The 16,308-nt window shown below is 53.8% G+C and overlaps 3 protein-coding genes across 3 annotated transcripts; 2 read left to right on the top strand and 1 right to left on the bottom strand.

Annotated features, from left to right (window-relative positions):
* Positions 1 to 10,743: 10,743 nt before the first annotated feature.
* On the top strand, positions 10,744 to 11,850 carry PLICBS_006398 (uncharacterized protein; the record flags this gene model as incomplete). Its single annotated transcript, XM_018327528.2, has 1 exon — positions 10,744 to 11,850. One exon carries the CDS (start codon positions 10,744 to 10,746, stop codon positions 11,848 to 11,850), a length of 1,107 nt encoding a protein of 368 aa, XP_018173956.2.
* Positions 11,851 to 12,322: 472 nt separating this feature from the next.
* On the top strand, positions 12,323 to 12,745 carry PLICBS_006397 (uncharacterized protein; the record flags this gene model as incomplete). The annotated part of the gene is made up of 1 exon (XM_065600936.1): positions 12,323 to 12,745. The coding sequence occupies one exon, from the start codon at positions 12,323 to 12,325 to the stop codon at positions 12,743 to 12,745; it is 423 nt and encodes a 140-aa protein (XP_065457008.1).
* A 468-nt stretch (positions 12,746 to 13,213) lies between these two features.
* Positions 13,214 to 13,891, bottom strand: PLICBS_006396 (glyceraldehyde-3-phosphate dehydrogenase 1; the record flags this gene model as incomplete). The annotated part of the gene is made up of 1 exon (XM_018327529.2): positions 13,214 to 13,891. One exon carries the CDS (start codon positions 13,889 to 13,891, stop codon positions 13,214 to 13,216), a length of 678 nt encoding a protein of 225 aa, XP_018173957.2.
* Positions 13,892 to 16,308: the final 2,417 nt, after the last annotated feature.

Raw genomic sequence — 16,308 nt, 5'->3', positions numbered from 1 at the left:
TACAACAGACGATGGTCTCGTTGGAGAAGAGAGCTTGGTAAAGAATGCATGTGTGACCATGCACATCAGGAGGTTCAGCGGTTCGCTTTCCGAGCTCATCATCCAAGAGCACGAGGCGTCTCCAGTCTGCAAGACGTGAGCCGCAATCATTGATGATTGCCGCGATACGCGATCGCCATGAAAGGCCTGGTACGGCAGCAATACTCTACGGTGTCCATGGCCACGTCGTGCGCTCTCGTCCAGCTGACTGGATAATTCCATCAATGGATGGGTCTACTCATCTGGGGAACCGGGGCGGCCGAACCGAATGGAGAAGGCAATATGAGCTCGGTCCTCGCCTTCGAGGGGGAAGGTCTCATAACTTGATACAGTGTTGCTGACATACCAGAGCCCAAAGCATCGCGTCGCGCGGCCATGAAAAAGAGCTTGCGAATCGGGCAAGTCAAGGTACCATCACAACTTTGAGTGCTGCGTGACCAAGAAAAAAATCTGGCTGCTGAGATGCAAGGGAGATTCAAGGGATCCAGAGGACGAGCAGCCAACGCGGCGCAGCCTTTGGGTCGTTTCATCGATGATCCCTTCATGTTGCGTGACAGTGTGCCATGCGCAGGGCATGCAGAGCATAGCTTTTGGGCGCATGAACGTAGGGCAGCATGGGTGAGGTTCTATCGTTTAAGCGCGTGGAGCCATCAGTTGACCCTGACCAGCCCAGACGTATGTATGTCGCTGGCGCAAATCTGGTCAGACTGGGGCGGTATACGGTCGCTCAAAGGCCATGGTGCCGCAGTTTGGTCAGTGGCTTTTTCGCACAATTCGGCAATTGTAGCTTCGGGTTCGAATGACAGGACGATCCGACTCTGTCGCGCTGATACCGGTGAATGCATGGAGACGCTAGAAGGCCATGGCAACTGGGTCCGCTCAATGGCCATCTCACGCGACTCGGCTCTCGTGGCGTCGGGATCATCCGACAGCACGGTTCGGCTATGGCGCTTCGATATGGGCGAGCAGACGCAGAAGTTCAAGAGCCATGGCGCCGCGGTCAGGTCAGTGACCTTCTCGCACGATTTAGAGCTCGTGGCAACGGGCTCGAATGACTAGGTGAGCCATTGAGCTAGACGGGTGTGGTCGCGCGACTAGGTGATCCATTGAGCTAGACGGGTGTGGTCGCGCGACTAGGGGAGCCAGGCATCTCTACAGCACAAGAGGATGGGCGAGCTGTCTTAGCTTAGGCTTCCCCTAGCTTAGATGTCTAAGTGCCTAGGAGCCATCCTCACAGACTACGGGATGGCAAATCCGTGTGATTCATATAACCGAAAGAGGCAAAGCAATACATACTGAGACATCCGGAATACCCGAGAGGGAAGATAAATGCCTTGGTTCATACTATGCCCGTAAAATAGTGCGGCCTGTCAGTAATTAAAGGCATTAGAGGTGAGGTCATCGCAGCAAAGTTGCCGTCATAGAAAGACCAGACGCAAATAGGCTTAAGTCCATGGAATTGACAAAGAACATTGGGGAATTCAGGGTCGACGAGCTTGCATAGGAGACTGTAAGGATGCGGGCCCAATACAGCAGGCGAAATAATCTCAATAACTGCTGGCTATAAGGCATATCAATAGAGGGTTGCTTTCTGCAGAATGTGGGCCCCACGAGCAGTAAGCTAAGTTTTAGTGACAGCCGGCCGATTGACTGCCCGACTCTTACTCTCAGTTGCAGTCGCTAAATATTTCTCTGAATACCTGAAGCGGGGTCTGCAACATGAACCTAACATATATGCAATGCGCGTTCTCACTGCAAAGCAGGTTTTCAACACACGCACCTCTACTTTAATTACTCCAGTGACATTACCGTATACTTCATCAGCCCTTTACCATGCTATCCGACATTGTTCTCCGCGCCGCCGAGCCCAATGATCTAGAAGACATGATCGAGGTATTCAACGATGCCTTCTCCGACGGGAAATGGCACAGCCGTTGCTTTCCGCCTTCTGACCCAGAATCCGCCAAAGGAACAGCAATATACATAGGAAGTGGCTTCACGGATACAGAGTCTCACTTAGTTGTCGCCGAAGACACGTCATCCGGAGCACCTGTCGTCGCTGGATGGGCGCGCTGGATACGTCGGCCAGTGGCTGGCCCGGGGACTGAGTCCGCACCGCCTATCTTGAACGAGGATATGTTTCCGCAAACAGGCGACCCAAGACTCGCGGTGCGATTCTTAACGGCAACCTCTGAAGCTACTAGGCGATATACCGAGGGTCGCCCATTTTGGGCCCTCAGCACCATTGCTGTGCGCAAGAGCCATCAGCGCAGGGGCATCGGTGGAGAGTTGATGCGCTTCGGACTGACTAGGGTGGATGAAGATGGGTGGATGGCGTACTTGAACGCACAGCCCGATGGGAAGGCATTGTACAGGCAGTTTGGGTTCAGGACTTTGGATGTTCAAGATTTTGGGCTCGGCATCACTTCGAGCCCCATGAAGAGAGAGCCTGGAGGGGAAGCTGGACATTAGACGGACTGCAGTGTGGCTATTGGACCTTGACCCTTTCCCGAACGGAACTCAAGTCCTTAGAAAGACTCCAGGATTTTTTATTGGATTAAGGACCCCGTTCGTCGAAGGCTTACATTCCGTAGTGACTAGTGGCTTTGATCGAGGTCCTCCGAAGCCCTGTATCGTGTTCGGCTCGGCAGTAGGTGGGTCGAGGGCTGTTGATCTGCAAACTCATCACTCTCTGCCGTTGTCCAGCTCGCCCGGCCTGCAAGCGAGCCAAGTGGGCGAGTCAGCTGTCCCCGCCACTAGTATGATCAGTCTCGCGGCACTTCGCAAAGTCCTACCGTCTGCACCGTTTCGGAAAGCGCGCTGAGCGCATAACCAAAGATCTGTGTTCGTCAGGGCAAGCAATTGGCAACCGGTGAGTGACACTGGGGATTTCATCCCTGATTCACTCCCCTGTACAAGTACTGTCCCGGCCCGTTAGCACGAGCCCTCGTATATCTACTTGCAGAAGGGCAACGCGGCGGGGTAATCCTGCGGGAAACGCGCGGGGCGTTTTGCTTTCGTCGGTCCATGTCTCAGAACTACTCGCACCTCTTTCTTCTCGTCCACCTTGGATCTTTGCTCGGCTGCTGCACATGCTAAAGGGCTAACCAAATCAGCTCGTCTCCAATGCCCTGGCCTGGTCGAGTGGGCTGCGAAAGGTAGGCATCAATCCATAAAAGCCAGTTCAACATCACGACGGCGGCCGGTACTGATCCGGTGCTCAACACGAACAACGTCCAACATGAACCTGCCAGAAGTGAGCTGTGGATGTGGGCTGTGGTTGCGGTGTACAATGCGTCCGACGAGGGACGAAAGCCCGGGTCGCCAAACAGACATCCCGCGGCCTCTGCCAATATCATTGAACAGCATTTTTCCGCTACGTAGCCTTGCAGCTTTGGTCGCAATCCATCTCCCATACCCCAATGGCCTGGCGAATGGTGCATTTCACGATTTCCTTTGCGATTGCTTCTACGGCTCCAACGTCCAGTTCATTGGCAATGCACGACCGATTGGGCCGCTGGTGATGCGCCGCTACGTGAAAGCCGGCGGGCCCGTGTTCTCCGCAGCGATACCAAAGGCCGAACCTTGTCGTAGCTGATGCGTGCCCTGAGCTCACTGAGAGGCTTATCACCATTGAGCCCACTGGTCCTCTCGCACGCGAGGCTGGCTTCATCACTACCTCGCCCAGCACGTAGCGGCTGCCCAAGGATATCAGGATTCAGTTGGGATGGAAATTACAGCAGACTCATCAACGCCCGGCCCACTTGGGAGAGCGGCGCGCTCTACTTGTAGGCAAGTGCTCCAACGGACAAACACAACCCCGAGGCCCCAAAGTCCTTCCACAATGCGTCCAAACAGGCCGCGACTCCTTCAACAGACCCCACAGCAGTCGATGGATCTTACAAGTTACGACTAAGGTGCACCTTGTTAGGGGAGCGATTGCCGGTCCCGCTTGAACAGCGCAAGCCTCTGACAAGCTACCCCTGTCGAGCGACCTCCGCTGCTTGAAATCACTACCTGACGAACGGAGCACTCTGACACGACTGACTCGTCAGGTTACATTTTTATTCACCCCTTGATGAAACCCAAATATATTGTAAGGACACGTCTTCCACGTTGCCCAGCATGACCGTACAAGTATTTCTGTGTTCCGCAATAGCAAATATTTCGTATTCTACCAGGATGGCCACCTCATCGATTGACAAACTTATTGCTGTCCCGACCTTTGTGGGCTCTCTCCTATCATTTTTGGCTTCTTTGGCCGTAATCGGCTTGCACGCCGCATTCCCACCAAAGCGTCATTTCCGCCATGCGCTTATCATCAATCTCCTTATCGCAGGTAGGCCATCCTTGCTGGATTCGAGACGACCAAGATTCTCACCTTGCCACCACTAGATCTCATTAATAGTCTTAATAACACGGTTTCCGGCAGCATCATATTGGCAAACGGCTACAATTCAACGGCCCCAGCCGACAGCAGATGCATTGCAAATGCGTGGATCGGTCAATTTTCGGTTCAGGCAGTCGACTTTAATATCTTGGTGATATCTATAGTCGTCCTATACACGGTCTCCAGCAATCGCCAGAACACAGCACCGTCTGGCTGGACAACTGGACTCGTATGCGCGTCGGCATGGATCCCAGGCTTGATTACAAGTATACAGATTTCAGGCTCATTCCAAGAGTAGAATCGAAAAGCTAACAGAGCAACACAACAGGCAATGTCGGCCTCGGACTCGATGCTTACGGATACGTCAACGGAAATTGGTGTTGGATAAAACCAAGTCACCTAGGCCTCCGCTACGCTCTTACGCATGGGTGGCGCATAGCCATTTTCATAGCTACCATTGCTATCTATTCTTGCATCTACTTTCGTCTGAAAAGAGTCTTTGGCAAGATTAGAATGTCGCAACATTTGTCGTCCACGACCGGAAATCGGAGCATGGCCAGGGATGCCTTGGAGAACGATCCCTCCGACACTCAGGGTATATTGGCGACTACTTCGTTTACTATATCGCACGAACTTGACAATCGACCAAATCGAACCTACGGGCAACAAGGAAGTGCCATCAGCGACACCGTAACAACATGGTCACTACCTTCTACGGAAGATGGTGGTAGCCACATACGTTCCGAGAACACCGCTCCTGTTCGTGCTGTCGACATCTCGCCCATTAGGGCAAGAAATCGTTCTCGAGTACCAGCATCACCAGATATTCGAAAGATTCTTCTTATGAATGGGTATCCCATAGCGTACATCGTGCTCTGGATCCCCGGGATCGCGAATCGCCTTGCCGAATCGACGGGGGGCTCACCAAGATGGTTGGCAGCCCTACAGTCATCAACACAGTTCGTTGGACTAGCCAATGCCTTGACGTACGGATTTAACGAACAGCTGCGGAGACAAATGAGGAAGAGGACATCTCAAGGCAAATGTTCAAGATTGCACGACTAATCATGTCAAGATATAGTCGTAATGATTCGTCACTACTAAGCATTCCGGTAGCAAGAGGCAAACTTCGCAAAGATATATAAACTACTGGGTGGGCCGATAGAAATAGATATATCCAGGGTTTTATACAGTACTGTTCCCACATAGGTTATGCTGTTCAATTTAAGATACTACGCCAAATAGTGAGTAACCTCCATCACTGACGCCTTCCTTCATGGGCGAGATTCGTTCCTCGAATGCTGGTTTCCGGTATGACGGCCGTGCAGTGGAGCAGCCGGCCTTGTGAGATGATCAATAAGGCGCTGTTTAGAACATCTATGTGCCATTTAGAATAGCAACAGAGTTAAATGACTGATAGACAGAGTTCGATTGGCGCGGAAGTGTCAAGACTATCCCACCAAAGCTGTTGTTGCGATACTCATGGAGAATACGGGCGCACTGTAGCCCGTACTCTGTTGTGAACTACTAGGGAACGTCGGCGCTCATCCAGATCCGTTGAGCTGCTCGGAAAGAGAGAACAGTCAACGCGTGAATGTGAACTGATATTGTCGAGCTCAATGGTATTTACAGCACATATCCTTTGCGGTGCCTTTTTGACCATGGTCGCCGATCGTCAGCCGGCTGCCGAGGGAGGACAGAGCTACAGCTCTCCGCCCCTGCTAATTCCCGCTAGAGTTGGTTGCAGCGATGTCTGCGCCAGGTAAATTGCTACAAAGCCTTTCGTTTTCGAGATTTTGTGTAGCCGTCCATTCCAGCAATGATTGCAAAGATAGCACCTCGACCAACTCATTGGATGTGAGCAGTGTCAGGTCGGCTGCAGTGGCTGAGACGATCGGCAGGTCAAAGCCTTCGGCAGGATCTCAAGCACGCTTTGTTCCGCCACAACGCAGCCGTTCCAAATGACAGTTCAACAGGGCTCCGTAGCTCAGCCAATTACATGTACCCATGAAGGGCGCCATATTACGCCCTAGTCATGGCTCTGCCGATCTTTACTACATTGCAACCGTCGAGTTCGTTGCCCCGGTCTTGTGCCTGCTGAAGGAAGTCGATGTCGCCCCGTCGAGCACTGCTTTACGAAGCGCTTGAACGGCCCGCCATATCAATATAGCCAGGGTAAATATATTCCTGTCCGTACTTGCCAGCGATGCTGTTAACGGAGGAATTCTCCCCGTATGCAGTCCACGTCAGCGCTCGCCACTGAACAGGAACATGGTGAACGACGGGGAGCTCCAGGCGCCCGTCCCCCGCAGGGTATATCGTCCGACAGCAACAACTGCGCTTTTGCGCTCTGGGCTGGCTACAGTATTCCTTCTTCCCGACGACGCGTATCCGTTCAGCACTAAAGCGCACCGAGTCATATCCCCGCGGCCGCTAGGGCCTGTCACCAGGCAAGTGACAAGACGCTGTAGCGAGAACAGGCACGGGCTGCCTTAATTGCGCCAAGATAGTCCCTCAGCCCACTTCACGGTGTGCTAGTCCGAAGGCGTGTTACGCCCCAGTCGCCGTCGGAGGCCCGTTAATGTCGTCCGCGGGGATTGACTCAGTAGTCAGGGTAGGTATAGTCGTACTTAGCATTACTACGCAACACAGGGCATGGCTTAACATACACGAGAGCCCTCCTACACAGCCACAATACTCGTCACCAAATCACCTATTGACGGTGATATTACGTACTGCATGAAAGCGGCTTGCCAAGGACGACGATCCATATATTGTTACTCTACTTGTATCGTTTGGGCAGCGATGACCGACCCCTTGGTCCTTTTTGTATACGGGGCTCAAATGGTCAATGGAAATCACGCAACATGCCTCGGGGGATCCAGAGCGTAGCATTGCGCGGTTATAAAAGCAGCCATGTCGGCCGGTCTCAATCGATCATGGTCAAGCTTATCACACTCAACTCTCGTGGCAGCTAGCATCCCCAGCGTAATGGCTATCTATACCCTCTTCGAAATGACTCTTGGGGCTCTTATTTTGGTCGCCATGTTTGCTTCAGGTGCTTGCAGCGGCGTTGCAGATACCGGCGCGGATGCCATGAAAGTGTTATCCCACATCGAAAGCAACTTCAAAATCGACGAGACCAGTCCACCATACCTTGACTCAGAGAAGTACTGGGAAGGGACGTGCGTGCAAAACTGGGGAAAGTGTCCCAACCTTGGAAAATACCGGCGAAATTGGCTGGCAAATGGGACTGCGACAGTCTACTACAAAGCCTCTCTAGAAGAAAGTGCGATCAACACCGATAGCAACGTCACTCAGAAATTAGTTTTATCAAAGTCGACATCAATCACGGAATCCAGAACTCAAGGCTGGACTATTGGGGGCAAGATATCCGGAACAGTCGGCGAAGACGGAAATTCGGTTGGCGCTGAGATTTCCGCATCATATTCCGACACCAGCACCACCGGCAGGACGGACACAAGACAAGTCTCCTACGAGATGTGGTGCAAACCTCGTCACGAATGCCGCATTGAGACCTGGACGTTCCATGTCAAAGTGACCGGATTCTGCCATTGGAAGCCGATGCTTGACTGCGCCGGGCAACACGATCAATGTGCCAGCCCGATCGGCGGGTGCGCCCAGTTCAATGACGTCTATCACGATAATTGCTTTGTTAAAAGACCTGCCCACAGCTGTGAGGTGCAGACTCCACTCTACGAAGAGTCCGGGGAGCCGTTTGCTCAAATTGTTTGGATCTCTGTTCCGATGGACGCCGGGCCCAAGAGGTCGGAACTCGAACTGATTCCAGAGTACCGGATCATTGGGTAGAGTGTTGATCGGAGAGAAGGCATAGGGACCATGACCTCGAAATCTCAAACTACGAGAGTCATGGGACGCAAGAATTTCATGCTGTCTGCTTCACCATGGACATTCACAGGGCGATTTAGCAGGCAGTGTGTATTTGAACAACCAGCGGTCCAGCGACAAATGAAGGTTGGACGAGAAACTGGAGCGCTCAGAGAGAAACTCAACTCGAAGAGCAGCCTGGGATATGGTGAAAATAAGACGGCCCTGGGGCAGCGAGGGACAGACTATTTGAGCCAAATTACCGTCACAAGCATCACGTATCGCCCAAATGTATCTGCCGCGATTGCTCAGTGACTCAGACCCAGTTTGCGAAGAGGTGCTCAGCTCGTCGTGCACTGATCTAGGCTGCGATTCCGGGTACCTTGTTACGAGAGCACGGCTTCAGGCAAAGCAACATATGGAGCATGACGGCAGCGATGCCCATTAGCTGGCGGTCCATGTTGGCGCTGTTGCATCTCGTGATAGAGTAGTTAAGTCTGTCGCTGACAGGGACAGGATCGCAAAGGAAGAAGGTGTGGTTGCATTCGAGATGGAGGGTGCTGGTGTTTTGGACGAAATGCCTGCTATCGTGGTCGAGGGACTATGTGACTATGCGGACTGTCGTGCTCTTCGCGCTGCCGCTCCGTCTCGTCGAGCAGATCGTAGTATGCCCGACGGAACGTGACCTGTTGCAAAACGCTGCTGGGATCTGCCGCCATTATTCAGCCACTCAAACCCGAAGCAACTCCACCGGTACGGCTCTGCAAAGGGACGCGTAACGTCACCGACTCGCAGACCCCTGTATAAACTAGCCACCATTGGCGTCGAGGAGTCGTCAAGCTCGACCTGCAGCCGCACAAGACAAAAGCTTACCTGCGACCGTGCGTTCCGCACACAGTACAAGATAAAGCAGCATATTTTCAGCCCGGGTTCCGCCGCCGCCAAAACAGAGAATGACGCTCAATCTTTCCTGCCGTTTAGGTCTTCGCCATGGAGGATCGATTCGTTGAGGTTAACACAAGGCGAGGCAGAGTAACTATATCGCTGGCATTGCCTTGTCGTCAGCCGAGGAATTAGATAGGATCTATCCCCACAATGGAGTCGATCATTCAATACTACGGGACCGCCAGTCCGGGGGGGACATACAACGCCATCTCTTCAACACCCAAACTGCTCGAGACGTCCCACTCGAACCATTGCACACGACAGGTGGCGCAGAAAGAGGAGGCCCAGCTGCCGAATTGAGGCACATGTGCAACTCCCACCGATGCGCATGTACGCACGCCATGGCGATGGAAGCAGTAGCATTCGAGAGTGACGGGACCTTCTGGCTAGCCACGCAAGTTTAGACAGTTCCCCCGACGGCGAGTCAATAGCTCCCACGGTAGGGAGATGATACGGAACTCCGGCGAATCAAGTCCGATTACCGTTTGTCCACATATTCAGCCAGCTCGTCCAGGATCTCACATGGGTCGGTTCTACTCGAGTATGAGGCAGCGAGGCCTCTGGCGAGACATATCGAACCCCACCGAAGCCGCTTTCCTACACTGTACCATGTGTCTAGATCAAATCGCGCCTTTTCCGGTTCTTGCACAATAAACGAGCGATTCAAAACAATGACACTTTTGTTAGGTGTTATCCGGGTGTTGATACTGGTCGGCCTCGGCCTGGCGCGTGAGCTCATGAGTACAATGACGACTTCAGTGGACATGCAGTGCGGCGGTTCGTGCCGGCGAGGCCGACGATGGATGTATTTGAGCAAGCTTGTGCTTTATCTCCTGGAAATTTAACCCGCACAATAAGAGCAACGCTGCACCTATCGACGCGCGTGTTGAGGCGCCCCATTGTCATGTGGTCAGCATTGAGCAAGTGCATTTCCAACTCGAATCCTATCGTTGTCCTGCAGGACTGTCAACCAACCCGAGACCGCAAGAGCACATATCATTGATATCAACAAGCCGACACTTCCGTTCGTTCTCTCCACAGTCGGAGCCACTTGCTGTCGTATTACTTGACTATCGCACACGGATGTAACAGCATGTGGTTCAAATGGCTGTGCTTACTCTGTAACCGGCAGGTTGAATTACGCCGCGTTATCCGAAATGACAACCAAAATTATCCAAGTCTCTGCCCCGACCCCAATGACTATTTTCAGGGGTCCACGCGGTGCGGCTGAGGACCGAAGAAGTGAGTGTTCGGGACTGACATGGCACTGGGCCCTGTCAGCCACCAGTCGGGAATGCGCACCGCTGATCCATATGCGACATGCCTGGGTGAGCTATGCGAGCTGCTGATCATTCTTCTGCAAGACTTCGTCCAACTCCGTCCATTTCTTCCCACGACATCATTTCAATTTGTGCCTAAACTGTGTCGCCGCCATCACATCCATTGTCCTCCGCACTGGCCCTAATAGGACCGCTGCCCCCTTTTGCTCACGGGCGTCGCGGCGATATCAACAACGCAGAATGTGGCCTGTGGATCGCGCCGCGGCTGTGGCGCAGGCCGTCTACACGGCTTTCACAATCCAAGCGTTTATCCCCTTTGACCCGTCAACAGCGAATGACCGGGTGCCATTCACCGATGACGTCCGAACAGCCGTACAGGTTCGCAGCGGCGACACATCCAAGACGTTCCATCCCATCATCGACACGGGGAGCTGCGGATTTGTGGTGTCGGCGGCGGATCTCCCCGGCTGGAACAAGACGGACGCATCTCGACACCCCAGCGGTTGGGAGTTTCTCTCGAGCAGCAAAATCCTCTACTCGGGACATTGGATCCCGAGGGACCTCTACTTCACAAACGCCGGCGTTGAAGTGCATGCGCGGATCCCGGTTCTCGCCGTGGAGACGAGGACGCATTGTCCCAACTACAACAGGACGCGGGACACGAGCCGCTGCGCTACCCCGACAGATGGCTCCAAGACGACCGTGACCAACATGCCCAAGGGAATTCGGGTTCTCGGCGTTGGGTTTGGGCGCGAGAAGGATGGACAGCCGCAGGGCACCCCGGACAAGAACGCATTCCTCAACGTGCGGACCATCGACCGGGTCAACGTCAAAGGCAACGCCCGCTTCCGCAACGGCTACAGTATCACCAAGGACGGCATCACCATCGGTCTCACCAAGGCCAATACGGTCAACATGAAGTTCTTCAAACTCTCGCTCCGAAACAAAGGGTCCGGCCCGCATGACTGGGCCGCGATAGGGTGCTGCATGTCCGTCGACGGGGCCGCCTGCACACGCGGAACTGCCCTTGTGGACACGGGCGTGGCTCAGATGTACATGACGCTACCGCTCGGGACAAAGGTGCACCGCAAGGAGCCCCCCGTTCTGAACAATGGCTCCGTCGTTGATGTCACGCTCGGGGCACGAAGCAAAATTGTTGCAAGCGAGACGTTTACGGTCGGGGACGCAGCGGGAATCCGCAATGGTGTGGTGCCCTCGAGCGTGAGATTGACTTTGGCGGATCCTCGGCGCAATGAGCCTCACGTCAACACCGGACGGCACTTTTTGAGGGCTTGGAGGATGGCATTTGATAGCGATGGTGGCTTTCTGGGATTCGGTAAAGCGTAATGAATGGTCACGCCGGGCAAGTCATTAGAAAAGAAGCCGACTTAGGGGCACATTGGTTGGGAAATAAACTGTACCGAAAGTCTCATTGCAGCATTGTTGCTATTCCACCTTGTGTTCGGTCTGCTCATGCATACAGCATCTCATTTGCAAGGTCTTCAGGGTGTAGGTAGAGACGTTCAATGGACAGAGAGGCCGTAACCACGCCGCGATTCGGCCGGCCGTGAGGTCATTGCATGCCGTGGGTGGTATAACGCTGGTCTTCGCAACTGAGTTCACACGTTAAACTAGGAATGCCTGGTATTTGCAGCCATGAACAGTAGTCAAGTCAATTGAACATTATCGCGAGTCTACCGCACCCAAAAAGGAACCGCAATTGTCCAGCTTGTTTTCGCCGCGCATGCCCCCCTCCTTCTGCGGATGCCGACACTGATGATCCTCTGAGTCATACATCACCGCCCGCGCGACGCTCACCATGCAACGTACCGTACCCGTTGACGGTGCGCCCTCCGGGCTCAAAACACCGAAGATATCATACATGCCCGATCAAGTGTATTCGACGCGGATACTCCGAGCTCTGCGTCCCCGTCGTCATCGCCGTCCGCTCCAGCCAAGCAAGCGCGAAAACCCGCCGCAGCACGCCACGCGCCTCACCCTTGCTGCAATGCACATCCAGGTGATAGTCCTCTCCGGGCGCTCCGGGTCCGGCAAGACGACGACGGGCAACGAAATGGCTGAGCAGCTGCGGCGACGGGGCCTCTGCCACGCGCACATCGACGCCGACAACCTCGACGCCGACAACTTTGACGCTGTGTTCCCCGAGGAGTCCGCCGCCGACATTCTCCTCGCCAACCTGCGCGCCACGTGGGCCAACTACCACCACGGCCGCTACCGCTAAAAAAGTTAATAGACATAAGGATTATAGTATAAAGGGAATAGCCGGATGAAGAAACTGTCATTTATTAATGCGATTATCCCGACTAAGCCGGTGTCTCAGAACGGGCGCTATGTCCACACATAGCAGCTAGCCAATTATTAGTGCATGCTTAAGTTCAGCGACTTATTGCTTCTTCCGATTCAGACATCTACCGCACCCTAACGCACTTCAAGATTTGCTGGCCGATATGATTAGCCACGGAGAAGCGCGTAACCAGAACAGACTGACTGAGACTGCGATAATATAAGTGGCCTGCAAGTGGCTGAGCCTGCGAGTGGTCAGACGGCACGAAGCGCAAGCGAGTAGCCAGACGGCTGATGTACACATCGGCACTCTAACCTCCGTCGGGGTATAATAGCCTGCTCCCACGGGCGATGAACAGACTAGAGGCAGGGCAACAAGGACATCAAGTACATGTTCATTTTGCCATTAACATATGAACTTGTAAAGCTTCTTCCACGTGGGCCATGCTGCACGCTCCTCCTTTTCTTGCTCCACCAATATCGGAAGATCGAAGCCCTTTCGTCCGGTATCAACATCCATTTCACATACCCTGACGTACGTTGTCCTGAGCATCAGCTTGTGCGAGACATAAAGCAGTGTGATAATAGGAACTCCCATGTACTTTAGGAAAAAGTTCTGCGCCACATTGCTTGAACTCATACTTTCCCAGCCTATAGGGAAGGCACCGACCCAAAACTGCGCGACAAGAATACAGAGGCTTAATGCCAGGCCAACATATGAGCCCATAACGCCGATCTGGGACCGACAAGGGATAGATTCCAAGCTGCGTCCGCGGTACGCCCATGCTTGTCGGAAGCGGATATGGCAGAGGCAAATGGACGCCCATATGAAGACAAACGAAAGACCCGAAATAGCAAGAAGCCAGTCAAGAACGGCGTTTCTCTGGTTAAGGTTGGCAAGGTAAGCGAGTAGGCCAAACGCCGCGGCCAGTGCGATAGCGACCAATGGTCTGCCCTTTCTGTCAACGTAGCCAAGGATCTTCGGTGCTTGGTGTAGCTTGGCTAGGGCGACTAGCGTTCGTGAGGATCCAAAAACGGCGGAATTTCCAACCGATAAGACGGAAATAAGGATAACGGAGTTCATGACGGATGGAAGCACCTGTATGCCGGCGTCCTCAATGGCAATAACGAAAGGCGAGGCATTTGCATCTGCATTGCTAGTCGCGTCAATGAGCCGTTGGTCATCGGAGCGGACCAAGAGACCCACTAACGTCAATGCAATGATATAAAATAATGCGATTCGCCAAAATACCTGCTTGATTGCCGTTGGGAGTGATTTCCGCGGGTTCTCAGTTTCCGCGGCGGCCAGACCAATAAGCTCCGTGCCGCCAAAGGCGAAGGTGGCTGTGATGAGCACAGTACACAGACCCTTGAAACCATTATTAAACGCGCCTGGATCATGCCAGAACTCGGTGCCGACATAGCCACGATCGGGGGGACCTCCGCAGTTCAGTACAACTCCGAGAAGGCTGGTCAAGACGTTAGCCTGAGGTTATCGACGCGTCCGGGAAGCTACCCACATGAACCCGATAATGGCGGTAACTTTAATGATAGAGAACGCAAATTCAGCTTCACCGTACCCCTTGACGCCAAACAGGTTGATCGCTATGATAGTAACTAGGAAGAGGGTCACTGAGACGCCACTAGGCAGCTGGTCGGTCCAGTATCGGATCGCTAGAGATGCAGCGACGATTTCCAACGGAAATACAACGAGCCACTGTAACGCGTATCTACATGGCGGTCGAGTCAGCATTTGGCAGTAAATACGGACAGTAATAAACCGTACTGCCAACCTATCGCAAAGCCCCACGACGGATCAAGGAACCGCGTCGCCCATGATGAAAAGGAACCCGCAATGGGAAAACTAACAGCCAATTCACCTAGTGCCTGGGTCGTGCAAAATAGCATGACGCCGACGATTGAAAAGGCTATGAGTACAGACGCGGGGCCTCCTATATGCAACGCGTTTCCGGATGCTACGAACAGGCCTGTGCCTATCGAACCTCCTATTGCAATCATCTGCAGATGTCGGCTTTTCAGCCTTCGCGCCAGGCCAATGTCGGCCGTTTCGATTGCCGCGCGGTGCAAATCGTAATGAGAGTACGAGTGATAGCTTCGTAGGGTAGTTGGTTCGCTGTTGACCGTGCTGAGATGATCGCTGGGGAAAAAGCTACAGGTGTTCTCGGGCTTGAAGCTCTCCAGAAGTCGCTGTAAACATGGTGGTTGGTCGTCGTCATAGTCCGGTCCCCACATCGTGCGCGAGGCAGCATGTGTAATCGGAGGACCGCCCGCAACATTGAGGTTATTGAGCTCCATCGCCGGAGACGGTACCGTCGCGGATGGCAGCGACCACCCGCGAGTCGTGACTTATCGGGGAGTGAATCCCCGCTCACGAAATGAAGTTCGATGGCGACAGACTCGCACGTATTGACGTTGCAGTTTTAGATGCGGGGGCATTTCATCATTTTTATGTCCATCGGCCGCTGCCATGCACTGATGCGGCAGACCTTGGTGCGCCTCCATACCAAGCCACCAAGTGCTCTCTCCACGCCACTCTATCAGCTTGGCAAGACAATTGCGCCGCCCATTGGTCCAGACGGACCTGCGACGCATACGCGCGGTGTGCCATCAGCTTTACCAAAGACTAGTTTCCTGCCATGAGCCTTGACAAACCCACGCCAACAGAGTGGAAGAGGTTGTCGGCCTGTTCAGCCACGCTGCCCAGAGCACCCGCTGTCCCAGTCGGTATAAAGTGCAAGGCCCTTTAGCGACTCCATGAGAGGTTTAAGAACACGACTACATAGCGACTCAATGTCTGTTATGCCGAGGCCTAACTATTGCTGCCCATCGCACGCGACGAGTACAAACAAATGACTGCCAACAAGAGTGGTGTTTCTGAACATTTCTCTCGGTGGCAGCACGGTGCTATAGCCATGACAAGGCGGTGCACGACGAGCAAGCATGAGAACGAGCCAGATTGGCTCTGTCCACGAACTGGATCTGGGTTGTCACCTACATGTAGTTCTGGCGCTACGTACACGGTTGCCATGAAGCAACTGAACACTGACCCGTAGTCTGCTTGGGCTCAGGATACCCGTAAAGAGTTCCGCTGCCGCCTCACTGCGGACGAGCTATTTCTGCTAGACATGTCAGAGGTGGCGAGCCCAAGTTGGCGACGGCCGGATCGTGAGCGTAGCTCGACGCCGATGGTCGAGGTATCGCGACACCATTTGAGACGCGAGGACCAAGTTGCTTGCCAGCCGCCCCTCCTCTTGCGCTGCAGAGGTGCCTAGCTCACCCAGGTCGCGCGACCACACCTGCATGGCTCACCCGGCTCACCCGAAGTCGCGCGATTGGCCGGAGCGCCGGAGCTACTGGCGCATCTGCCACCAAGTCCCCCCGTCTGATCGGGCGCCATGAACACAGCGCGGAGCAGTGAAGGCAAGCCCGCTTGAGCTTGGGCTTGTCAACTTGATTCTTTCGGTCAATGAGCACGACGAG

This window comes from Purpureocillium lilacinum, assembly GCF_023168085.1.
Source record: "Purpureocillium lilacinum CBS 284.36 DNA, scaffold_4, whole genome shotgun sequence".
Taxonomy (NCBI): Eukaryota; Fungi; Ascomycota; class Sordariomycetes; order Hypocreales; family Ophiocordycipitaceae; genus Purpureocillium; species Purpureocillium lilacinum.
Note: the sequence above shows the minus strand (reverse complement) of the source record. Positions and strands in the feature narration are given on the sequence as shown.